At 38.2% G+C, this 23,834-nt stretch overlaps 1 protein-coding gene across 1 annotated transcript in view; it reads right to left on the reverse strand.

The window, feature by feature from the left end:
* The window catches only part of LOC143116603 (inaD-like protein), an 87,058-nt gene that overhangs the window by 43,820 nt on the left and 19,404 nt on the right, over nucleotides 1–23,834 (reverse strand). The window contains exons 8-15 of the mRNA XM_076277797.1: nucleotides 20,191–20,436; nucleotides 19,421–19,523; nucleotides 16,553–16,641; nucleotides 10,999–11,140; nucleotides 10,345–10,479; nucleotides 3,043–3,122; nucleotides 2,844–2,900; nucleotides 1,159–1,293 (exon numbers count right to left, since the gene is read on the reverse strand). Coding sequence (XP_076133912.1) covers nucleotides 1,159–1,293; nucleotides 2,844–2,900; nucleotides 3,043–3,122; nucleotides 10,345–10,479; nucleotides 10,999–11,140; nucleotides 16,553–16,641; nucleotides 19,421–19,523; nucleotides 20,191–20,436 — 987 coding nt within the window. The remainder of the gene's footprint in view (nucleotides 1–1,158; nucleotides 1,294–2,843; nucleotides 2,901–3,042; nucleotides 3,123–10,344; nucleotides 10,480–10,998; nucleotides 11,141–16,552; nucleotides 16,642–19,420; nucleotides 19,524–20,190; nucleotides 20,437–23,834) is intronic.

The following is a 23,834-nucleotide window of genomic DNA, read 5'->3' on the forward strand; positions in this document are numbered from 1 at the left end:
GGGGTAAGTCCAGCTATATGAAGTTATTATTTTGCTGTCACTTCGTCTGTTTTATAACCCAGAAGGATGTCAAATGATAGCTCTGTGTCTCCTCTTTCATCTGACATGCGTGGCATATCTATCCGATCACGGGTCCGCGAGTAATTCAAACGAGAGTAATGGGTGCGCAGGTGAACGCAGAGAAGTATAGACTGTTAATATGATGCAATTTGATTTAATTTCATGAATTTTTTTTTATTTTCATACTTGATCGTACAGACAAGTGTGTAGTCTCATTGGAAAGCCCCACTTCTGCTCTGTCACGCAATAAAGGTTTCATCTCGCTGCGATGAACGGTTCCGGAGCAATGTAACAGAGAAGAAAGGGTGTGTTTTTTGACACACTTTGTGTCAATCGGGTTCTAAGGGTTAATGAACCAAAGTTTAACAACAATATATCAGTTTATGTGTGCCTACATGTAACATGGTAACACAAAATGGTCTAGTGAAATTACATCTTTATAATGATTTTAAAGCCATAAAGTGCTCAGTAATGGAGTTACAGAAAATCAACATAACTTTTTTGCTATAAAAGTCAACATCATCAAACATGTGGTTCTTAAAATCTAACATAAAAAACTCATATACAGTAGAAGTGTTACTTTACTTGTATACTTGTTTCCTATAATATGACCAAAGATTTTGTGACTATGACTAGTTTTGACTTACTTCTAAGGCATACTATATATGTTTCATAAGTCATGGCAACAGAGTTACATGGTAACGGAGTTACAAATGTTCCTACTGTATTGTTAAAACAAAATTTAATTGTAACTTTTGATCATATTGGGCACATAAAAACAAACTTTCACCTGATTTGTAAACTTTAATGCGCATAGCAACCTTGATCTCAATACCAAGAGATCCTAGTCAAGATTATTTTTAGTCTGATGCATCATGAAAACAAAATTCAGAGAAACCTGACAAAATAAAACAAACAACAAACAAACAAAGAATAGCTACATAGATAATGCAGCCAAACATGGTGGTCTTAATAGCCAATAATTCTATCCGTTCAAAGACAGCAAATCAGAACAGATTACTTCTCTTGTGGGGACATCACAATCACAAGAAGCATGTACAGTATACTTAAAATAGATGACAGCACATTGTTTTTCACCTCAAGTAGTTCATCCTCTGGCCTTAGTAAGCCATGCTTGGCCACAGGGCCATCAGGATTTACAGTGGAGATGTAGTGATGTCCATCAAATGAGTCCAGCTCTACTCCTAGACGCATGGTATGTATTGGATGCAACTGAGCAGCCACCATAACGGTGAGGAAACAAACAAAGACATATCAATATGTGTCAATGTTCACAAGCTTTGTCTTCCTTAAATATTATATATCTATTATATCTACTACTACTACTACTACTACTACTACTACTAATAATAATAATAATAATAATAATCTTTCATTAAACAGCACACAAAAACCAAGTTACAAAGTGCTTAATCGGAGTTTCATTTCTAGGAACTGAAATATGACCTATAGGGGTGTAACGGTACACAGAAGTCACGGTTCGGTTCATACCTCGGTTCGGACATCACGGTTCGATACGAGTTCGGTACAATGGAGGGGAAAGCAAAACATAAATGCAGAAAGCAATTTTTTTATTGTGCATGTCTCAGGCTGTACCACCTAGTGTCATACAGTCTCTTCCCTGAGCTATCTGCAACAGCCTGAAGTGTGTAAGATGTAGGCTAAACAGTACAATAAGTACCCAGACTTCATCTGTAACTTGTAAACAAAATAAGACAATCAGCTATAAAACTGAAAATAGGCCTACAGCATCTCTTATTTCTGAAAGTGCAAATTACATAGAATAATGATTTTTTTTAATAATGAAGTCCTTCAACATCCGTGTTTAGTTGTATATGGAAGGGTCTACAATTTGCTGTAAATATTTTTCAGTGTGTACAGTAATATTCTACTAACTGTGAAAATATCACACTATTTTGCCTTCTTTTTTAAAAAAACGAAATTGCTCCTTTCATTCATAAACAGTCTACAACTAGAAGTCACGTGACTTTGCCCTTCGACGTTAACTCGCATGGTTTGTATATTAGCCTGGTTAGCGTTGACACTTTCTTTGTCTATGCACTTAACACCAGCTCCTCATGTGAGAAATTACAAGTTACCCTAACATAAATGTAATTACCACGCGATTTACATAGCTTTCTGTCATTACGAAATCATTTAATTTAAGCCATAGGTTTTGGCCCTATTTGTATGTGTATCCAAAGGCTGGCGAAGCGCAGGGGAAGTTTTTTTTTCTCTCGTTTCAGTGATTGGTAGCCTACATCATCTGGGTGATGGCTTCGAATATGTGTAGCATGTTCGATATATTTCCACTCTCTCGCCTGTAGGCTACTACTGTAAATGAAGTTCTCAAACTTCGATCTTAAAGAGACCAGCGGATCCTCTAACTCTTGTGGGTCGCCACCACTCGCTTAGTGCTGCTATCTCTGACTGACTGACTCGACCAACGACCTGACAAAAAAAATAACATAGCCAATCAGAGCTTCAGAGCTAAGGCGAGGCTACAGATTAGCGTTAGGTGTCGCTAAAGAACTCTCGTACTTAACAGTAATTGCGCATTACATTAATTAATCCGCACGCGAGTATTATGTATTTTTATACTGTGTATTCTCCGTGAAAATTCATGCACCGAACCGTGAGGCCCGTACCGTTTCGGTTCAATACGAATACATGAACCGTTACACCCCTAATGACCTATGTTAACCCATGTAAAATTGTTCTACCCGCACATCCACAAAATTTATGAGCAAATGCCCCCCTACCTTGGAGCATTTCTGAAGCTCTGAATCATCCTCAATGAGAGGGTCCATCTGCAAAACCTAAGGTCCAAAGCAGCATCAAAAACAGTATATTAGCCTTATTACTAACTAAACAATGACATGGTCCTGTAATATTGCCCTTTTCTGCCAAAATCCCATGAAACACTTAAAAAACAACCATAGTTTAATGAAAGTATCTCACCATAACATCATAATGTGGTCCAAGGGCCTGCTCCCACTTTTCTCTCAGCTCACGCTCAACCAGGCCACTTGGGTCGGCAGCTGACCGCAAGACAGAAAATTGGGTTTAAAATAATTTCAGGACAGGTAAGGGTAAGTTAAGTTTGTTTTAAACGTTTATGTTTGTATTTTGTTACTGTAAGTTACATATTTGATTCTATGATGACAGAGCGACAAACATAATATAATAATAATCTAGATTTATAGAGCGATTTTTGTAACAAAGTTACAAAGTGCTTTACATATATAAAATAATTGAGAACATTAAATTAAATGTCTAAAAACAATACAAATAAGACCATATCAACATTGGCAAGAATAATGGAAATGTATCTTTACAAAAAAAAAAACCTAAAAAAAAAACTACAGGAATTCAAAAGTATACAAGGCAAAACCAAAACAAAACGAAACAAAAAACAAAACTTAAATAAACTTTAGAGGCTTTGCCGTACAAGTGAGTTTTAAGGAGAGATTTAAAAGAATCAGCTAACCTTATTTGCTCAGACAATGCATTCCAGAGCTTTGGGACTAACACAAAAAAAGATCTGTCCCCTGTATGAGCAAGCCATGACTCAGGAATAGTTAATAAAATTCTCCAGCTTATTGGGAGCCAGTGTAGTGATGCTAGAACCGGAGCTATGTATTCATACCTTTTAGTCTTATTAAGGAGCCTGGCAGCAGAGGTTTGCACTATTTGAAGCCTATGTAAGGACTTTTGAGTAAAGGCAGGTGAAAACGCCTAATCCAGGCGTTAGGAGATGTAAAAGCATGTAAGATGGTTTCTGTGTCTTTAAATGATGAAATAAGTCTTAATATTGAAATATTCCTTAGTGGGTAAAAACAAGATTGCACAAGCTTTGTAATATGGTGTTCAAAATTTAGATTGCTGACAAACCAGATGTCAAGATTCTTTGCAACAGGTTTGACTATCCTGTAAGGGACCTAAAAATGGCAAAATTTGATTCGCCATGTGCTGGGACCCAATGACAAGGATCTCTCTTTGCAGTCTGCATTGCCTCGACACAAAGTTAGAATTTGTTGAAGGTGTGCGTTGATTTGACGCAGAAACATAAAATAGCCATAACGCTCGATTTTCTGGTCTACCTAAGAAAACGTTAAATAAGCTACAGTTAATTCAGAACACCACAGCCCGTGTACTTACCAAAACAAAAAAGAGAGCGCACATCTCTCCAGTCTTCATTGGCTGCCTGTCAGCTCTAGAGTTGATTTTAAGATCCTTTTACTTGTGTTCAAACCGCTCAATGGGCTAGCACCTGACTAACTATCAGAAATGCGGTCATTGTATACTCCACCGAGGCCACTCAGGTCCTCGGAGACTGGTCTCCTAGTCATTCCCGAGGTGAGAACACAGAAATATGGGAAGGCAGCATTTAGTGTCTGTGGTCCTTGCCTCTGGAACCGCCTACCACAGAACATGTCAATCTGTTTTTTTTCCTTGACCCTGACACTTTAATGCTTGCTCTAGGTGAGGCTGTGGACTCAGGGCTCTGTAAAGTACCCTAAAACACTGATTCATTGCAGTACGACAATGGCATTGAATGAGATCCGAACTCAACTGAACGGTTTGATTGATTGATTGATTGATTGAATGTAAGAGAAAAGAAAAGTCATTTGTAGACCTTGCGATTCAGAAACTTAAGTTCTTCCTTGGCCCATGCCACACCCCTCCCCCAAATTTCATGAAAATTGGCCAAGTAGCTTCTGTGTAACCTTGTTTACAGGCAAACCAATAGACAGCTCTGAGAGATAAAGAGAATAAGGTTGATGAGAGAGAAAGGTGGAGTGGAAGGTGAAGGTGTCCAAAGACCAGCTCACCCTAGACCAGGGGTTCCCAAACTGTGAGGCGCGCCTCCCCTGGGGGGCGCCAAATGATTGAAGGTCGCGGAAGGTTGATTCAAAAAAGAAGGAAAAACGTTAATTTCATGTTAGAACTATCTATGTTTTTTTCAATGATTATGTAATTGTCAACAATATAAAATCAAAATAAATCATAGAAGAGATGTATACTAAATCTTTGGGAAAGTATTATTGATCCCTATCCTGAGTGAGAATGTATTGTGCCAAACTTCATAATGTAATTTAGCAACAGTGCCGCCAGCCGAGCTAGCTGCAAGTTACCAGTGAACTAACTTGCAGCTTGGATTTGTAGGCTACATGCAGCCTTAAAACACTTTTTACAGCTCTTCAAGTCACGGTAACATGTATTTTTTGGTACGTAGCTAATTTAGATAAACTTATGGTGTGGGTGCTTGCGTTTCTTTAGGAATCCGCCACCTTGGTTTGTATAGAAATTAATATTAAGTGACAGATACACGTAAGAGGTTGGACATACGTGACGGTAATATGTGACGTTCCGATAGCTAACTTAAAATGAACAGATTTGCCACATTTTATCGCTGCACGGCCCGAGCCTGATATGGGCAACAAAGACAAACGTCGAAAACATGATGAAAACTCATTGCATTGCATAGCATAGTATAGCACCGATTTAAGTGGCTTAACTGAAGTGAAAATCATTATTTGAAAATGGCGCGGAGGTGTCACTGTTTTCAGAAGGGAGGCCCACATTGATGGAGTTTGGGAACCCATGCCCTAGACAAAGCCGTTCACATAATCTACTTTTACTGAAATCTTCATGCAAGGGCTGTCAAACGATAAAAAGAAGAAAAAGAAAAAAAAAACGAATACTCATACAGTATTTTGAAATGAATTTTGCAATTAATCGCAATTAAACAGATATATTTCCCCCCTAAAGACTAAAGCTTCTTAAAGGCCATATTAAATACAAAATATATCACCAAATTAAGGAGTAACCACAAAGCGTGTATATTTGTGACACAAGTAAAACACTATTATTTAAATGATAATGACACAGTAATTTTCTTTTAAAATATTAATGTCTTAAGAAATATAACATTTTATATCATTTAAATGATAATAATGACAAAGTAATTCTGTTGTAGAAAATTAATTTTTTAAGAAATACTGTTAATTTGATGCTGTTTGATGCTGTCACTTTAAGACTCTTTTGCCAGCTCCACTCAAATATAGCCTATGGCTAGTGCTGTGCCTATGGCTGTGCACTCTCACAGTTAATGGTCAGTAGTGGGAACAACTGTTACCATCGCAATTTCCTTTTAAAAGTTTCTTATAAAAAGGAGATATCAATTATCAACAATGACAAGCCAGCTGGAACCTGCCGCGCTCTCTCCCTCTTGTGCATGCTCAAATGCGTTCCCAATGAAATGGAGTAGCATAACGTAGTTAGATCTGCTGCAATGGCGATAATATGTATCTCGATGTAACAAGCTACATTGACATTGTAAACGTTCTCTAAGAAGAGTGTAAAGCAGTTTGCAGTAGCCAAAAGAGGAGACCCAAGGAGCAGGACCGGAGCACACAAAGCTTTAAGTGATTTTTAATTAGTTCAAACCGACTAAGGTTTCGACGCCCATGCTTCTTCTTCAGAGTCAAACAGTCAATGGCAACGATGTACAGATTTTAAAGAGTCAAAAATTTACCATCATTCAAGGCATTGGTTACTGGCCTAGGTGGGTGTGGTACACCATCAGTCCTGTGTAAGCACTCAGATGTCACTCAGATGGGCACTTTCAATGCTGCATTTTTTTTGTATCCTTGCCCAGATCTGTGTCTCCACACAACCCTGTCTCACAGGTCTACGGACAATTGTCTCAACCTTGTGGCTTGGCTTATTTCTGTGAACAGTCTTCTATCCCAAGTTAAACATGGCAAGGTAGCAAAGCTGAAAGTAGGCTTATTCTTGTTGTGTGTAAGGCGATACGTGATTGAAGGTGTAGCCTTTTGCGCGTCTTTCGTATGAATGTGCGAGTTCAGTTCCTGCAAGGTAGGTATAATTTTTTGCGTAGGCTTATGTTGTCGTTTCATCAGTGGAAACCAGATTTAGTTATGTTTTTGTGTGTAGTTATGAACACAAATAAAGGCAACATTTTCGTACACACTCAGATTTCTTTACTGAAAAGTAGCTATCCAAAGTTATGCAAAGTTAGGCCTATGTGTGTTAACGTTTCACACGGTCAGGATATCGGATGTCACTTCTACAAGTATCCCAGGCTTATCTTTGAACCTTTTTGAGCTCTTTAGTTATTTAGTTACTTAGGCTACTCGCAAAAGAAGCATTATAGCATTCGCATAACGGCGTATTGCCATACAGAATGGACACTAGAAAATTCAAAATTGACCGAGGTTGACCGAGGTCCTCCGAAGTCCTCATTGTGACATAGTAAAAGGGGGCGGGGCTTGGGATCGGTCAATTGCAAGTGTCATAACAAAGGGTCTGAATACTAATGTAAATGGAATATTTCAGACTTTTATTTTTTATAAATTTACAAAACACTCCAAACACCTGATTTTTTGCAGAGTGTTGGAGTATTGTGTGTAGATTGATGAGAAAAAACCCCCGAATTGAATCCATTTCAAGATGAGTCTGAAATATAACAAAATGTGGAAAACTCGAAAGGGTCTGAATACTTTCCGGTTGCACTGTAAGTAGTTATGACACACATTACAAGCCATAACCATCAACACACTTTACTCTTATTACTGGCCATGTCACAGTTTGATTTTTGTTTTGTTTTGTTGTTTGGCTGCTGAGCTCTTTGGAATTACTGTAGATGCTTTTTGTCAGAGGGGTTGTTGCCCTAATTTCACAAACCAAACCTTTCCCTGATTGACACTGTCTAACCAGAATTTCAATATAACAGTTAACTAGGTGGCAAAGATCTGAGGCAATTTGCTTCAATTGAATTTACTAGCACTAAGTGAAATTAAGATCAAGACAAGCATATATTGCTTGAGGATAGCTGTGGCAGGGTGGAGGTTGAAAGTCTTTTTGCTGCAATCACCTGCATAGATCAGGCAGCTAGTTAGAAAAAGTTTTGCAACTGTGTGTACTTGAATTAAGCATTCATCCTTGTGGTACTGCTATGATTCTTACTCACACAGATCATGTTAAGGTAAATACCAGTGAAATACACAACTTTTTGTGTCCTGACCCATCTGCCCCATTACCAGCAGTGTTGGGCAAGTTACTTCAAAATCGTAATGTACTATGCATTACTTATTACTGTCATTTCAAAGTAATTTGTTACATTATAATATTACTGTCTCTGAATTGTAAGGCATTACACTACTATTGCATTACTTTTAAGTTACTTTCACCAAAATATCTAGAAATATGGATTTGCCATTCTAAATGCAGTTTATTACACTCAATGCAGCTTGCTCTTCCAATGGAGGGAGATGTGGTATAGCATAATAACTGAGCTAGGCTTAAGGCAACAGTAGAACGCAATAGGCGCAGTGCTCATAATGCAATACAAGGAACAATCATAGTCAGAATTTTGTTAAAAACCGACAAAAGGTCAAAGTCTGGTAAATTGTGATAGAAATACTGTAACTTTAAGGCCTAGGCCTACTCATTAAAATCAATAGAGAGCCTACTATATTGTAAATCAAAGCTTAAAGGAACCGTATGTAAGATTGTGGCCAAAACGGGTACTACAATCACTTTCAAATTACTGTAGAGCGGTGTATCCCCTTCCCCTCCCCTCTGACTGGCAGAGTTGGCAACCGGATGACGAAACACTACTGACTTTGTGATTAGTAGATAGGTGGAGGGTGGCGCATTAGGCCAAAACACAACATGACAACATCAACATCAGTTGAGGGCTGCAACTTCACTTTTTAAATGACAATATCCTGGCCAGACTACTGTTGTCAGTGATATAAGTATTTGAAATGAACATGATTTCTTAATGTCTAGTGACATATCAGGGCAATTTTATGATTAATTGAAATAATTTTTTTACATACGGTTCCTTTAATAAAGACATGTCAAGATGGTGGCCTGCTGGCCATTTCAGTGCCCTAAGTGAGTGGCTTTGAGTGAGTGACATTTAAATGATAACTTAAACACCTAAAGTAAAATAAAAGGCCTATTATTTACAGACCATTACTGTGTATTTTTAAACATTAATTTCTGACGAAATGCTGTTTTACTTATAAATGGTGCACTGTCACTTTAAGAGCATTGATCTTTCGTTGTCATAATGCCCTTTTGCTAGCTCTTGTTTACAAGCCTTATTTGTTTGAGTTACATTGATAGCACAATATTAACAATAATATGCACAATGTTAAGTTGTTTTAAGTAACCTTCATTGCTTTGGAAATGGAAGTATATGACATGTTGCTTCACATTTCGTGAATACAAGTGAATTATGAGCCTGGTATCCACCTAGCTATCTGAATGGAATGCGTTTCAGTCGACTCAGCATATCATGTGCTTCATGTAGCCTAAATGCTTGGAAAACGAATGATTGAAGACCCACCAATTCTAGTAGGCTACTACGTGGTGATTGAGAGAACCCAAAAGGTATCAAACTTGCATGTAACATCGTGTTAGTGCATTTTGACATTGTAAACGTTATTGATGAAGAGTGAAACGCAGTTTGCAGTAAAGCTACTATTCATTGGTTACATTTGGGTGCCCCCTCTGTCCTTTGGTGCCCAACGCAAAGTGCGTGATGCGCGTGGTGGGAGCGGTGGCACTGCCAGGCTACACAATCTTTTTCTGCATTTCTATCCCTTTATTCTCTTCAATTCAAGTTCACAGCACAAAGCTGGCATGCACAACAGCATAGTTTGTGTTTTATCAAGAATCAAAAAGATTAGCGTGGCACTACTTTAGATGTTTCATTAATTTACTTGTGCTATTTCGCGAGCTGAGAGATCTTTCGGTTTCGCACACAAAGTGCACTAACTATTATGTTCTTCATAGCCTTGTCTCTGACAAGCTGAAAATAATGAGCGTAGGCTTATGTCCATCCAGCAAATAGAGTCCGCCTGCGAGTCTGCTGCAGCCACAGTCATATTCAACCAGTATCAGGAGATAACGTTCTACTATTTTGCGCGGATTTTTTCTCCTCTGTTGTTCTCGCGTGGTGTTTGCGAATATGTATCAAAACAAAACAAGCACCTAATTTTGGGTTAAACTGCATTGTAACGCGCGTTACTGAAGTTTGTACCGAGTAAATATTACCCAAATTTTTTTTTGTAATGCCTTACATTACCGCGTTACCGCAAACAGCAATATATTACAGTAATTACATTACTTTTGTAACGCATTACTCCCAACACTGATTACCAGGTTACATGAAACATGTCTGTTCATACCACAAGATTTAGTGAGACTATGGGAACTCACCATTGATTGAGGCTTGTGGCTCTGAAGCACTGTTAGTTGACTCCAGTAACTCCGTGGCAACAGCCTTCGGTATGTCAGATCTAACTTTGACCTCTGATGATCTCTTCAGTGACACCCGAGAGGACTCTCTATGAACTGCACACACACACACGCACACACACACACACAACCTTATAATTTAAAACAAAACACATCAGACACTCAAAACTGGAGCAATACTCAGGCTGTTAAGTCAAGGATGATTTACAGGTTTAACTACGTAGCCTACTTTGTAGATGCATGAAAATCAAATGACAAAAACAGAATGTCAACAAAAATGTTTCACTTCTGAAAAAGCCTTGCATGACATAGAATAAAACTGTGCTGCACACAGTTTGATAGTCTTTCTTGATGGAATCTGGGGTAACAAACATATTAACAAACATACATACTTAACCAGAAAAAAATGAAATGGACTTCACTGGAACACTTGATGACAGACTTTTAAGTCATTTAAAGAAAATAATATTTTTTTCTACATGCATATTGAATGCCAGTCATGTCTAGTAGCGAGATTTGAGACCATTAAAACCAGTATTGGAAATATGAACATTTCACATTTCAAGTTTTACAGTTGACGGGCATGTGTGATTCTATTCATATGTGGCCACTCACCCTTGTCCAGGGATTTTTCAGTGGAATCATGCTTGGCTGAAGCAATCTTGCGTACAAGCGTGAGGGTGACTGTCTGGCCGGTCTTCTTCATCACCTCCAAAACCTCCTGGTTGGTGAAGCCCTGCAAATTCACTCCATCAAGCTGTGGGGGAAAAGTGGACATGTGAGGATGGAATACAAACACAAAGCAAAACAGTGACAATAGAAGGTAGGGGTGAAGTCAGTGAAAGAGTAAAGGAGATTTTCATGTGGCATTTCCTCTGGGTATCAAACTCCATAGGTGGATAAATTCTAATTTCTAAGCTTTTGAATGCTAAGTGAAGGCCCAGAAGAACATAGCTTTGGTTACCCAACATCCAGATCACATACAGTATACAGTATACATAGTTGATAAACTGATCATAAATTAGTAGTTTATATTAGCCAAGATTAAATAACCCGTATACTGTATAATAACTGACTTAGACCCTAGGCCCCATAAAATTACATGCATGCACACATTTCTTAAAATTTATGACCAGTCATGGACACAACTATGAGCCCTATTTTAATGATCTAAAACGCATGGTCTGAAGCTTATGCTGTAAGTGCATTTAGGGTGTGTCCAGTCCACTTTTGCAAGTTTGAAGGTGGAATAAGAGCGCCAGGCGCATGGTCCAAAATGTAATACTGAAATACAGCATTTCACCTTAGGTTTTTCTTAAGGTGTGAGCATGCACCTGACCACAGCTTGTTTTCTCATCGACACGTCTGTAGGTGTGCCAATCGGCCCACAATTTTTTTCTACTTCGCCACCTACAGATGTTTTACCGGTATGATATTTCGAAACGCCATGTTGTTTCCCATAGACATTCGATGCCCGGAAGTTGGATGGATACGGAAGTTACGGAGGCTGGACTTATTCCGGAGAGGTCTATGCGCTAGGCATAAGATAGGGCCCAATATGTTACTCTTGATTCACGATCGCAGTGTAAACCTTCAGTTTTATCATTTATCATACTAGTGCAGTGCCCGTTCAAACATGCTATTCCTGTAGGAAGCCCAATTACATGCCAGCAGGTAGGCCTGCTTTAAAAATAGGACGATAGGGAAAAACATCATTCCAGCTAAGCATTCAATAATGAATACTGAGTATTACATTATAATATATTATAATATATGTGCAGTGAGCAGAATTTAAGCATGGCTACATGTGACATTTTTTACACATAACACCTAACGGCTGTTTTGAGTTAGGCTATATGTTTAGCCTATTGAATAACTTGATGATAGAGAAGACAAACCATTTTGTGAAACGATGCATCATATAAAATTTGCAACGACGTGACTTAAAAAGAATCTATGGTAGCCTATAAATGACATCATGCTCTGTTTGCCAATTGTTGTCTGTAGCTGGTGTCCATGCATTCTGAAACGTCCTTAAATTCGGGACCATTATCGCTCGTTTTAATTTGGGACCTTGCAGTCGTAACTGTAGTTTCTTTATTCAAAGTCTAAAAAAAGTCCAAAGTAGCCTGGGCTATTCAAAGTGTCAGTTTATTGCACATCATTTTTTACATTGTAACTGCATACCCGACCTGTGTTTGTTGGCGTGTTGCTGCAAAATCCACGGAATCATTTTATGCGCATTTTCACATTTGGTAGCTTCTTTCTGTTTAGATTTCATTATTTACTGCCTGTCCTTTAACATTACGTGGATGGATGGATAAATCCACTTAAAAGGGTGGAGGAGGGGACGACAGTGGCACGTCCTAAGGTAGCGTATTTGGGGCCATTTAACCTGATTCAAATGGTGACAAAATGAGCCACAAAGTGGGATTTTTTTTAACTGGCACTGGTTTTACGGGGCTGGGCCGTTTGTTTGCGTTTCCTTTAGACTAACAGCCCCGTAATGCGGCATTCTGGGAACTTCTACAAAGCTGAATGAAATCCCTGCCTCGGGGTTGGTACTTCAATGCGGCCCCGAAGAACTTTGGATGTAAACGAGGTGTGAACAAGGTATGAGTGGAAGACGACAAGCAGATAAACCAAGCAAGGCAGCAGAGATGGCAAAAGTATTCACTTCCCGTACTCAAGTAGAAATACAAATACTTATTTAAAATATAATATTTAAAAATACTCTGGTAAAAGTAGAAGTACTGATTTAACTTATTTACTCAAGTAAAAGTAACAAAGTACAGGCTTGGAAATTTACTTAAAGTATAAAAGTAAAAGTAGTCTTGTGAATGACAACCATTTTTTATGCAACGGTACCTGGACCATACAAATGTTACTAGAGTGCAAGAGTGCCAGTCTCTCTTTTTAAATCTTCTCATAACCTGTTGGGCCATTTCTACCCCCCCCCCCCCCAAAGCTAAGATCCTGTAGTTTCTTAGAAAGCACTGGCACGGAGTTACAGAGCCTAGAATATTGTTTTTTCTTTCTGCTGGATAACAAGCTTCTCTGAACTGACCACATCTCAGTCCTGTAGGTCACTTGATATGATTTTAGAAACACAACCCTAGCACAAGCCCTAGCACCAGGTCTTACGAAGCTGTGTGCAAAAGTAGATCAATATAGAATGAAAAATGAGTACTTTAGACCATTATTTGCCAAGGTATGCTCATACAGGCCGGTTCACCCTGTCGGGACTTATTTTCCCAGTAATGACCGGCGTTCTATACATTATCCCTTACTTAACAATTCATTACTAACAGTTAGTTAGTTAACAGTTGTAAGTGTTAACCACCTAAGGTCTTATAAGCGTATTAGTTATCCACCTCTTTGTCTTATACACCATTAACAAGCTGCTTGTTAACACTTACAACTGTTAACAAATATGCTTGTAAGTAACTTAAAAGGCTGCTTATTAATACTTACAAGCTGCATGTTAACAGTTAGTTAATGTTATTAAAGGATAACAACAGTTAACTAACTCAAATTCAATTTCAATTTATTTGTAAGGGACAGTGTGCAATTAAAACATAAATGTAAACATTTGATGCATTGCACCAGAGTTAGCCTTGGGCTAATTTACATCTGTAGTCCCACAGGAAGCACAAATACAATATACAAGTACAAATACAAATACAACATTTTAAAAACAAAACATTGTTCAATAAGTAAAAAAAAAACATGTAGCAAATATCAATAAGTTACATTTGTTCCACAGGTACACATATACGCACCACATGATCAGGGGTGTAGCAGCATGCGCCGCACACAACTCAACAGCCCCCATTCACACACACACGCATGCACACACGCGCACACACACACACGCACAGCCCCTGTCAACCCCGTTCAAACATGCTATTCCTGTAAAAAACCTAATTGCCCAAGTAGCCCAATTACATGGCCGCAGGTAGGCCTGCCTTAAAAAATAGGATGATAGGGAAAAACATAATTCCCACCATAAGCATTCAATAATGAATAGGCTACTGAATATTATATTATAATATAACAAATGTGCAGTGAGCAGAATTTAAGCATAGCTGCATGTGACATTTCTTACAGATCAAAATGACATAAGCCTAACAGTTGTTTTGAGTCAACTCATGGCTATATGTTTAGCCTATTGAATAACTTGATGATAGAGAAGACAAATCATTATGGAATGATGTATCATATGAAATTTGCAACGATGTGAAAACAATCTCTGGTAGCCTATAAGTGACAAGTAAGTCTGTCTGCCACTTGTTGTCTGTAGCTGATCAAAATAACATAAGCCTAAAGCTTTGAGTTAAGACTATGTTTAGCCTATTGAATAATTTGATGATAGAAAAGTCAAACCATTTTGTGAAATGATGCATCATCATATGACATTTGGGTAACGCTTTAGAATAACATGTGCTTATTACTGTAGGTATTAACCGTGCATTATAAGCAGTTATTACACGGCTCTTCAGAGTGCTGCAGAAAGTTCCATTCACATGAATGGGCCTTCCCAACGTTCGGGCCTATGTTAAATCTACATAAATCACCGGCAAAGCACCGCTGTCAATGGCAAGGCTTTGTCAATGGTTTTGTGCTTCTGATTAATGTCTTAAATATATCACTACGCAAGGACTGGAACTTCATTCAAACGTGAAAGCAGACGGTTGATCAGCTGTGTTCTAAAGAATGTTTGATTCAAATTCAGCAGCGTGTGTTGTTGCGAACTATTTGTTTCTCAGCAAATGCCACGATGAACGGTAACAAATAGGCTAGGTTATGTAGGCTAAAGTCATATCGTGGGGAGTTTATTATTTCGTTTTGGCAAGTAGCCGTATAATAAGCGGGATAATGTATAGAACGGCGTTCATTACTGTGATAATAAGTCCCTTCAGGGCGGAACAAGACCCCTCCGCTGCACGTCGGGGTCCGGTTCGCCCTGTCGGGACTTATTTTCCCAGTAATGACCGGCGTTCTATACATTATCCCTTACTTAACAATTCATTACTAACAGTTAGTTAGTTAACAGTTGTAAGTGTTAACCACCTAAGGTCTTATAAGCGTATTAGTTATCCACCTCTTTGTCTTATACACCATTAACAAGCATTAACAAGCGGCTTGTTAACACTTACAACTGTTAACAAATATGCTTGTAAGTAACTTAAAAGGCTGCTTATTAATACTTACAAGCTGCATGTTAACAGTTAGTTAATGTTATTAAAGGATAACAACAGTTAACTAACTGTTAGTAATGAATTGTTAACTGCTTATTATGCACTGTTAATACCTAATAAGCACATGTTATTTTAAAGCATTACAGACATGTGCAACGATGACTCAAAAACTGGTCTCTGGTAGCCCAGTGACATCATGCTCTATCTGCCTCTCGTTGTCTGTAGCTGATCATGCTGTCGCCGCTAGCCACTCCCCCTCCCACACAGCACTGTACTGTAAGCTACCAGTGAGGATAGAAGCAGGGCTTTGGCAGAACTGGATCAGTGTACAGTAGGTTACACAGGTAAAAACTTAAGCTTAAAAACTTAAAAATCTAGTATCTCAAAATATTACAATAAAGAATGTATACAGTAATGTCGACCTGAGAAGAGCTCTAATCAGCTAATTAAGTCAAAATGCCAGCAATGGTTTCCTGAGCCTTTAATCTCTCAGTCTGGGCAGGGAAATTAACTTTTCCCACAATATTCAAATTGTTTGAGATGCACCTGTAAAACTTTCAAAACTCTGCATTTAACCTTCTTTCCTTTCCTTTTTTTGGATACTGATGTCACATGATTTGGTGATTAGAAGGAACTACAACAACTGTACTTTTTATAGAACTGTACTGCATTCATCTGACTAGCAGGAAATCAAAAGTATTTCAGCAAAGCAATCAAGTGAGCTATCTGGTAGCTTTTAACAGCTTTCTTACAGACTGGGGTTAGACATTGTCTGAAGTAGTTCTATATAACAAAGAGGAAATTCCCTTATAACATCGGCATGCTGATTATTGTCTGCAAGTGTCTGCCTCTTCATATCTTTGTGTGTTTCTATGTTGGTGCATATGAACAAGCCACAAACATACCCAGAATATGAATTAAAGAAGAGCTAGCCTACTTACAGTAAAGTAAAGTGGCTGGTCACCTACCGCTATAATCCTGTCATGGACACGAATGTTCCCACTCTGATCTGCAGCACTCCCAGGAATCACATGCTTTACATATACTCCTACAGTATCTAATAGAAAGACAGAAATAAAGAGAGACTGAATGACCGAATAAATCAGGGGGTATTGGCTGTAATAGGACATATGTAGTGGCGGCACAAGAATTGAAAAAACTTTTAAATGAAAATCTGATTTAATTTTACACCACACAAAATTATCAATGTAAGTGTTTTTACAGTGCATGAAAATGCACTGTACTGTTCTTCCTAGGCAACTTCAACAACTTCTTCTTCCGCTTACCACTTTTTCCGTACGCAATTTCTCTTGAACAGTTTAACTTAGAAACTTTGTTCAAACTTTGTAACGTAGGTCTTCAAACGGACCAAGCTGCTATGTCTTTTCAACTTTTCAACTTTTATACTTTTTAAACTATTAAAGAAAAACTTTTTAAAAATCCCCATAGACTTAACATTGCCGATTGTGACATCATAATACGGCCGTTAAGCAATTAGAATCCTATGGCAGGTGTTCAGGCCACCTGCAGCCTCAGGCTTTAAGCATACAATATGGGTCAATTAAGACTACACATCCTATTCAACTGTTTCCTCTGCCCAAAACTGTTTCAAAATAAAAGTCCTCACTACAATAATCCACTGTTAAACAATGTAACCCATTAAACTACTGAACTTTTTACATTCAACTTTTAAACGGTCTACTTTTAAACTATCATTAAACTATCTATCTATTAAACTAGCTGTCTATCAACAACTTTTAAACTATCTACATTCAACTTTTAAACTTTTAAACTATATACATTCACTAGCTGTCTATCAACAACTTTTAACTTGTCCTACCCACTGTAGCTAGTTAGCATGGTTAACAAAGTTAGCATTGCTAACATGTTTAGCAAAACTGCTAAAAATGATTAGCTAGGTTAGCTAAGTCACATGGTTAGCATAGTTAGCATGCTAGCATGTTAGCATATTAGTTAGCATTTTTAACAAAACTGCTAAAAATGATTAGCTAAGTAACATGGTTAGCATGCTAGCATGTTGGCATGCTAGTTAGCATTTTTAGCAAAACTGCTAAAAATTATTAGCTAAGTAACATGGTTAGCATAGTTAGCATGCTATCATGTTAGCATGCTAGTTCACATTTTTAACAAAACTGCTAAAAATGATTAGCTAGGTTAGCTAAGTAACATAGTTAGCATAGTTCACATGCTAGTTAGCATAGTTAGCATAACTGCTAAAAATGATTAGCTAAGTAACATGGTTAACATAGTTAACATGCTAGTTAGCATAGTTAGCATAACTATTAAAAATGATAAGCTTGGTTAGCTAAGTCATATGGTTAATATAGTTAGCATGTTAACATTGTTAACATAGTTAGCATATTTAGCAAAACTGCTAGAAAATGTTAGTTAAGTTAGCTAAGTAGCATTGTTAGCATGTTAGCATTGCTAGCACTGCTATAAAACATTAGCTAATTAGTATGGTTAGCAGAATTAAAAATCTTAGCATAACTGCTAGCAAACATTAGAGCCAATCCAACTTTCAGTTATCGTCAAATATCTACCTATACACAGCCATTAAACTATTTGAATATCAACATTCATTCAACTTCCAGTCTGTCAACAACTTTTAAACTATTTACCTTCAACTTTTAAACGGTCTACTTTTAAACTATCATTAAACTATCTATTAAACTAGCTGTCTATCAACAACTTTTAAACTATCTACTGTCTATCAACAACTTTTAAACTATCTACATTCAGCTTTTAAACAGTCTACTTTTAAACTATCAACTTTTATTAAGCTATGAAACCACCATGTCTATCCTAGCATCACCGTAGTAACCATCTCTGTATTATCTGTTTTAACTATACATGATATTTTACATCACAACTTTAGCATTTTCATGCACTGGTAATTCCTTGGAATTGCATTTCTAGTTTTCTTTATCATTGTTTTATTGTTATCATACATTGAACATATTTTCGAAATGACTTAGTGTCTACTAAATACAGAAACATACTCTTAAATAAAGTCAAATTATTTCATGCACCGGTAAAAGTAATAAAAGTAATAAAACTGAAATTTATTTAAATACAAATTAAACATTTGAGTAACAATTGCTTGATTAAATAAATGAATGATTGAATTATTGATTAAAAGGAATTAACAATGAATAAAAATAACCACAAACAACAATAATCCTTATCCTGGTGATATGCGTGCCACAAACTAGAATTAGAATCTAGAATTAAAATTGCTTCTTGGCGCCCCCATGTAGCTGCTTTTACGTGAAGTTTGGAACACAGCTTCTACATACTAAATGTGCCAATATTAATGAGCATGTGAAGTTTCATGAAGATTGCCCATTCATACTGGCTAATAGTGACTGCTGAAATTTGATCCATTCTGACCCATTTGGCCATTTTGATGTGCAAGCCAATTGGTGCTTTAGCAAATACTGACACTTGTCAGTTGTTGTGCCCCGCATTTGGTGTGTGTCTAAATAATGTGATAGAAATAGAGCATGTTAACTTTCAATTAAGTTGAAGCTTTACATCAAGAAATATTGGCATTTGATTGATGCATAACTTTGAAAAAGGTTGACAGTTTAAAACTTTAAGTAACTTTTTATTAGCATTGATGTTTTGAAATTGGCTGGCGGCTTGTCTGCCAAAACTTTGATTTGGCTCCAAAATATTTCTGATTTAGTGGCCAATGGCAAAACACTGTGTTAATCTTATTTTAAAGATCCATGATTTGTGAAGGTCAGTTCATGGTCAACATAAGCTGTAAGGAACTCCTCATCATTAATTTATTATACAGTATACGTTACCTTCGCTGCTTAATGTATTGTGCCCTATGATGGAGATTCCAAGACTCTGACCCTCTTTCTTCTTCAATGGTACTTCATGAATCTCATAACCCTGCAGGTTGGGCTGCAGAAAAAAATACCAATATTAGCCTAAACTCTATTAAAAAGAACATCAAAACAAATTCAATTCAGTTTCAACAAATAAAAGTTTAGTTAAATACGTCAATATACATTGTCTCAAAGCACTTTACAGAGCCTAAGGATAGAACCCCCTAGAGTACACAAAAATTCCTTAAAGAAACTATGTCTACTAGCAGGTAATAACTGCTTATACACTACTAGTTTCTTAACGGCTGCAATGAACCCTAATATACTTTGCATGAGCAGGATTGCATGGGAGTAAAATTCTGCTCATGAGGCCTAAGTACCTATTTTTTTTTTTTTACAACAATGGACCTTATACAGGGAAGGCTCTTTAGCCAGCTCATTTATTTATGGTGGTGCGTTAGCTGTGTTGTAACGGCATCTTCAGTTATATTTTGCTCCTTACATGTTCACTCCGACACTGAATATCTTTTTTGCTAATTTGCTAATTACATTACAGCAATAGCAGCGGCTACAACACACCTGGCTCCACCGAAAATAAGTGAGCTGGCTAAAGAGCCTTCCGTGCATAAGGTCAATTGTAAACTGAAACTTCTCAATGTCCCTGCACCGTGGACTAAATGGAACCTTTCTGCTTCCAAATAACTTATATGTGCTGTAGATGTGTAGTTTCTCCCACCACATACAATTTTGCTGGCTCTGCTGGTCCTTCGGAGAGGCACAGGTGGGGGTAAGGCCGCAACAGGTGCTGTGACTGGGGCTGGGGGTGGAGTTGGAGCTTGCCCAGGCAACTTGCGAGGATCACGAGCAATGAGCATACGCACATGACTGCCACACTCTTGCAAAACCCGCACCACCTGATCACTAGCCAGACCCTGCGTGGAGGTGTCACCAATGCGTAAGATGTGGTCCCCAGTGCGCAAGCGTCCATCCTATCAGAGAGAAAGATGGAACACAATGGGACGAGACAGAAAAATGAAAAGACACAAGAAAAAGTTAGTAACTACTGAGACAAAAACACAAAATTCATATTTAGACTGACTTAGCAGACTGAATTATTTGACAATCACAGAGAAATCTGACTAAATTACACTAGTCAACTGCAATCAGAATATGTTTTATTTCAACAAACCAAAGACATTTCCTTTGAAATAGAAACTCAGAAGAATATACAGGCTTTAACCAGAACAGCAGGAGGAGTGGAAGGCCCCAGTGCACAACTGAGCAAAAGAACAAATACATTATAGTGTCTAATTTGAGAAACTTAATGTGACCAATAGTCAAAATCATCAAGTGCCAGCAACAACAAAGGGTTGATTTGAAGAGCTTTTTGGAGCATGAGATTAAGTGATGTATGAAATGTAGAGCTGCGCCCTATGAACAAGGAGGGTTTTGTGTCTGTGAACGGGGTGGACAGAAACTATGATGTGGAGGCTGAAGAGCAGGAGTGGTTTAAATACAGAGTGGTGTTTTGAATTCAGATATTAAGCTTTAAAGCAGAGTTTAAACTTCCATAACAGCTGGCATAGTATTTGTTCCTCATGTGTCCACATGCACAGTGGGGACACAATTTGATTAATTTGATAAAAGTGAACTACTTTTTGGTAAATTACCAAGAAACCACCTACAATTCTAAAGACTCCTTAAGTGTTTAACAATTTCTTATGGATTTCCTAAAATTCACATAAAATATATTCCGAGAGTAAATTGCAACTTTTCACCATCAATGATAAAGTAAAAAACTTTTTTTAAGATTTTCTGCAAATTAATGTACCGAAACCCTTATTCAGTACCTGTTTTATAAGTCCTTAAGAGTCTATATGCTTTGCACACGTGGATATGGATAGATCTACCCTAATCTTTCTGGTAGATACTCTTCGGTTGCCTTCACACTGGGTCCGTTTAACTGGACCGTACCTGAGTGTGATTACTCCCTCCTAGCCCTGACCCAGCTGGTCTCTGTTCACATAAAAAAATGTATGTCATAAAAACTAGCTAATGTTTACTAATACCACTTGGCAATGTCACAAAAACAGCAGTTTATTTCCTGGTTTTGGAACAGATAGCTTTCAAACTGCACCAGAGTTCTAACAAACCGTACCCCAGACCATTGTTTTCTAGCGGACCCTGGTCCGCACCCGGGTTCGGTAGACTGCGTTCACACTATCAAAAATCACCGAACCATCGGTCCAAACAAACTCGGGTCCGGACCAAACGTTCTAGTGTGAATGCGCCCTTAAGCTCTAAAAGCTTTGATGAACTAGCACCTTCAGGTCTCTCCAAATATGCCCTATGGGATTCAACCCTCTAGAGTGAAGCAAGTAACGCCTCAGTATAATGGTTTTGGTGCACACTGATGTAGTCTTTATTATTATGACCGCCGCGCAGCGAAGCGGCGGTCATATAGGTTTAGTCAGATTTTTTTTCTTTTTTTTTTTTCTTTTTCGCATGTCCAAATTTCCGTCAATGATTCCCGGGACACTGAAAGACCGGGGTAGACGAAACTTGGTGGGCATGTAACCCCATATGGATAGCATGGAACCATCGTTTTTCGTTTTGATCTGTAGCCCCCCCGCTGGACTGCACCCCCCGAAAGGAGGGTAGGGCAGACACAGTTTTCTGTGAATATCTCGAGAACCGTAAGGTTTAGGAGGACCATTTTTTTTTTGTATGTTGATCTCAAGGGGCCATGTCAACCCATTCCATAACCACTCATTTCATGTATAGCGCCACCTAGTTAAACACAAAAAAGTAAAAATGAGGTGTTGTAATCGCAGGTATCTGTGACCTAACATAGTCAAAACTGCATGAAATTGGAAGTGTAGGATCATTATGACACCCTCTGAATGCACGCCAAGTTTCGTGGAATTCCGTTCATGGGGGGCCACACAATAAATTAATTTATGTTACTATACACCACCTGGCCTGTAGGTGGCCGGAGACAGTTTTCTGTGAATATCTCAAGAACCGTAGGGACTAGGAGGTCCACCTTTTTTTTGTATGTTGATCTCAAGGGGCCATGTCAACCCATCCCATTACCACTTATTTCATGTATAGCGCCACCTAGTTAAAAATTAAAAAGCAAAAAATGAGGTGTTTTCATCACAATATCTCTGGCTGACATGGTCAAAACTGCACGAAATTGAAAGTGTAGGATCATTATGACACCCTCCGAATGCATGCCAAGTTTTGTGTACTTTCGTTCATGGGGGGCCTTACAATAAAACTATTTATGTGTACATTTAGTGATGTACACCAACAAGGATTCCCGGGACACTGAAAGACCGGCGTACACAAAACTTGGTGGGCATGTACCCCCACATGGATAGCATGGAACTGTCATTTTTCGTTTTGATCTGTAGCCCCCCCGCTGGACTGGACCCCCCGAAAGGAGGGTAGGCCAGACACAGTTCTCTGTGAATATCTTGAGAACTGTAGGACCTAGGATGACCATTTTTTCCGTATATTTGCCTCCAGGGGTCATGTTAACCCAGTTCATGTGCACACATGTGCACAAACAGATACACACACACACACACACATTCACAGTAATCATACGTATGACCAGGCCCGAGGCATAAGCGAACTAAGCGGCTGCTTGGGGCCTCCTGGCCACCAGGGGGCCCCCAATCGAGTTTCTTTTTTTTTTTTTTTACATAATAAATAACGTAAACAAGTGACATCAATGAATGAATAAATGAAACAATTATCATTCAAATCAAGAAAATTATGATTTCATGATTAATATGCCTGCCTACTGCTACTGTGTCTGCCAGCCTTTGAGTCACGCATAAAGTAGACACCTCGGGTGCATATACAATTCGTGCAGACACTGCATCAAGTTCAACAATCGGAAGAGACGGTAACGTTAATGTTCAGACAAGTCACAAAAAAGGACGTATCCCTCTGGTGCCGAAAACAGAACTAAGAAAATGACAGAGGAGGAGAAAAACGAGCAAGATACAGGTATGTTTTGCATGATTATTTACAGTATGTTTTGTGCTTGAGGTAGCTAGCTAGCTGTCATGATCTAATATAAGCCATCACCAGAGCTAAATCTCCGCCATCAACAGAGAAATGTCTCCCATTAATATATATTTATCTAGATGTATTTCAGATGTCAAGGATATTGGGATTGTTTTGGATGTTCAATCAAGCATGTACCCTAGCTCTAGGTGGGCTTATTATGTCGTAAATTAAAGTTAGCTAGCTGACTGAAGTGGACATTAGCACTACAGTAGCTACATGAAAACGTAGCTGAAGGCCAATTTACCACAGAGGGATTGTTTCTGATTTCGCACCTAAAGTGTTGATAGTTTATTACTGCTCT

The sequence above is a fragment of the Alosa pseudoharengus genome, unplaced genomic scaffold (genome assembly GCF_046254945.1).
Source record: "Alosa pseudoharengus isolate Yale_2024_CS ecotype anadromous, Long Island Sound unplaced genomic scaffold, YU_APseudo_1.1 YU_APseudo_1.1_scf_11, whole genome shotgun sequence".
Lineage (NCBI taxonomy): Eukaryota > Metazoa > Chordata > Actinopteri > Clupeiformes > Clupeidae > Alosa > Alosa pseudoharengus.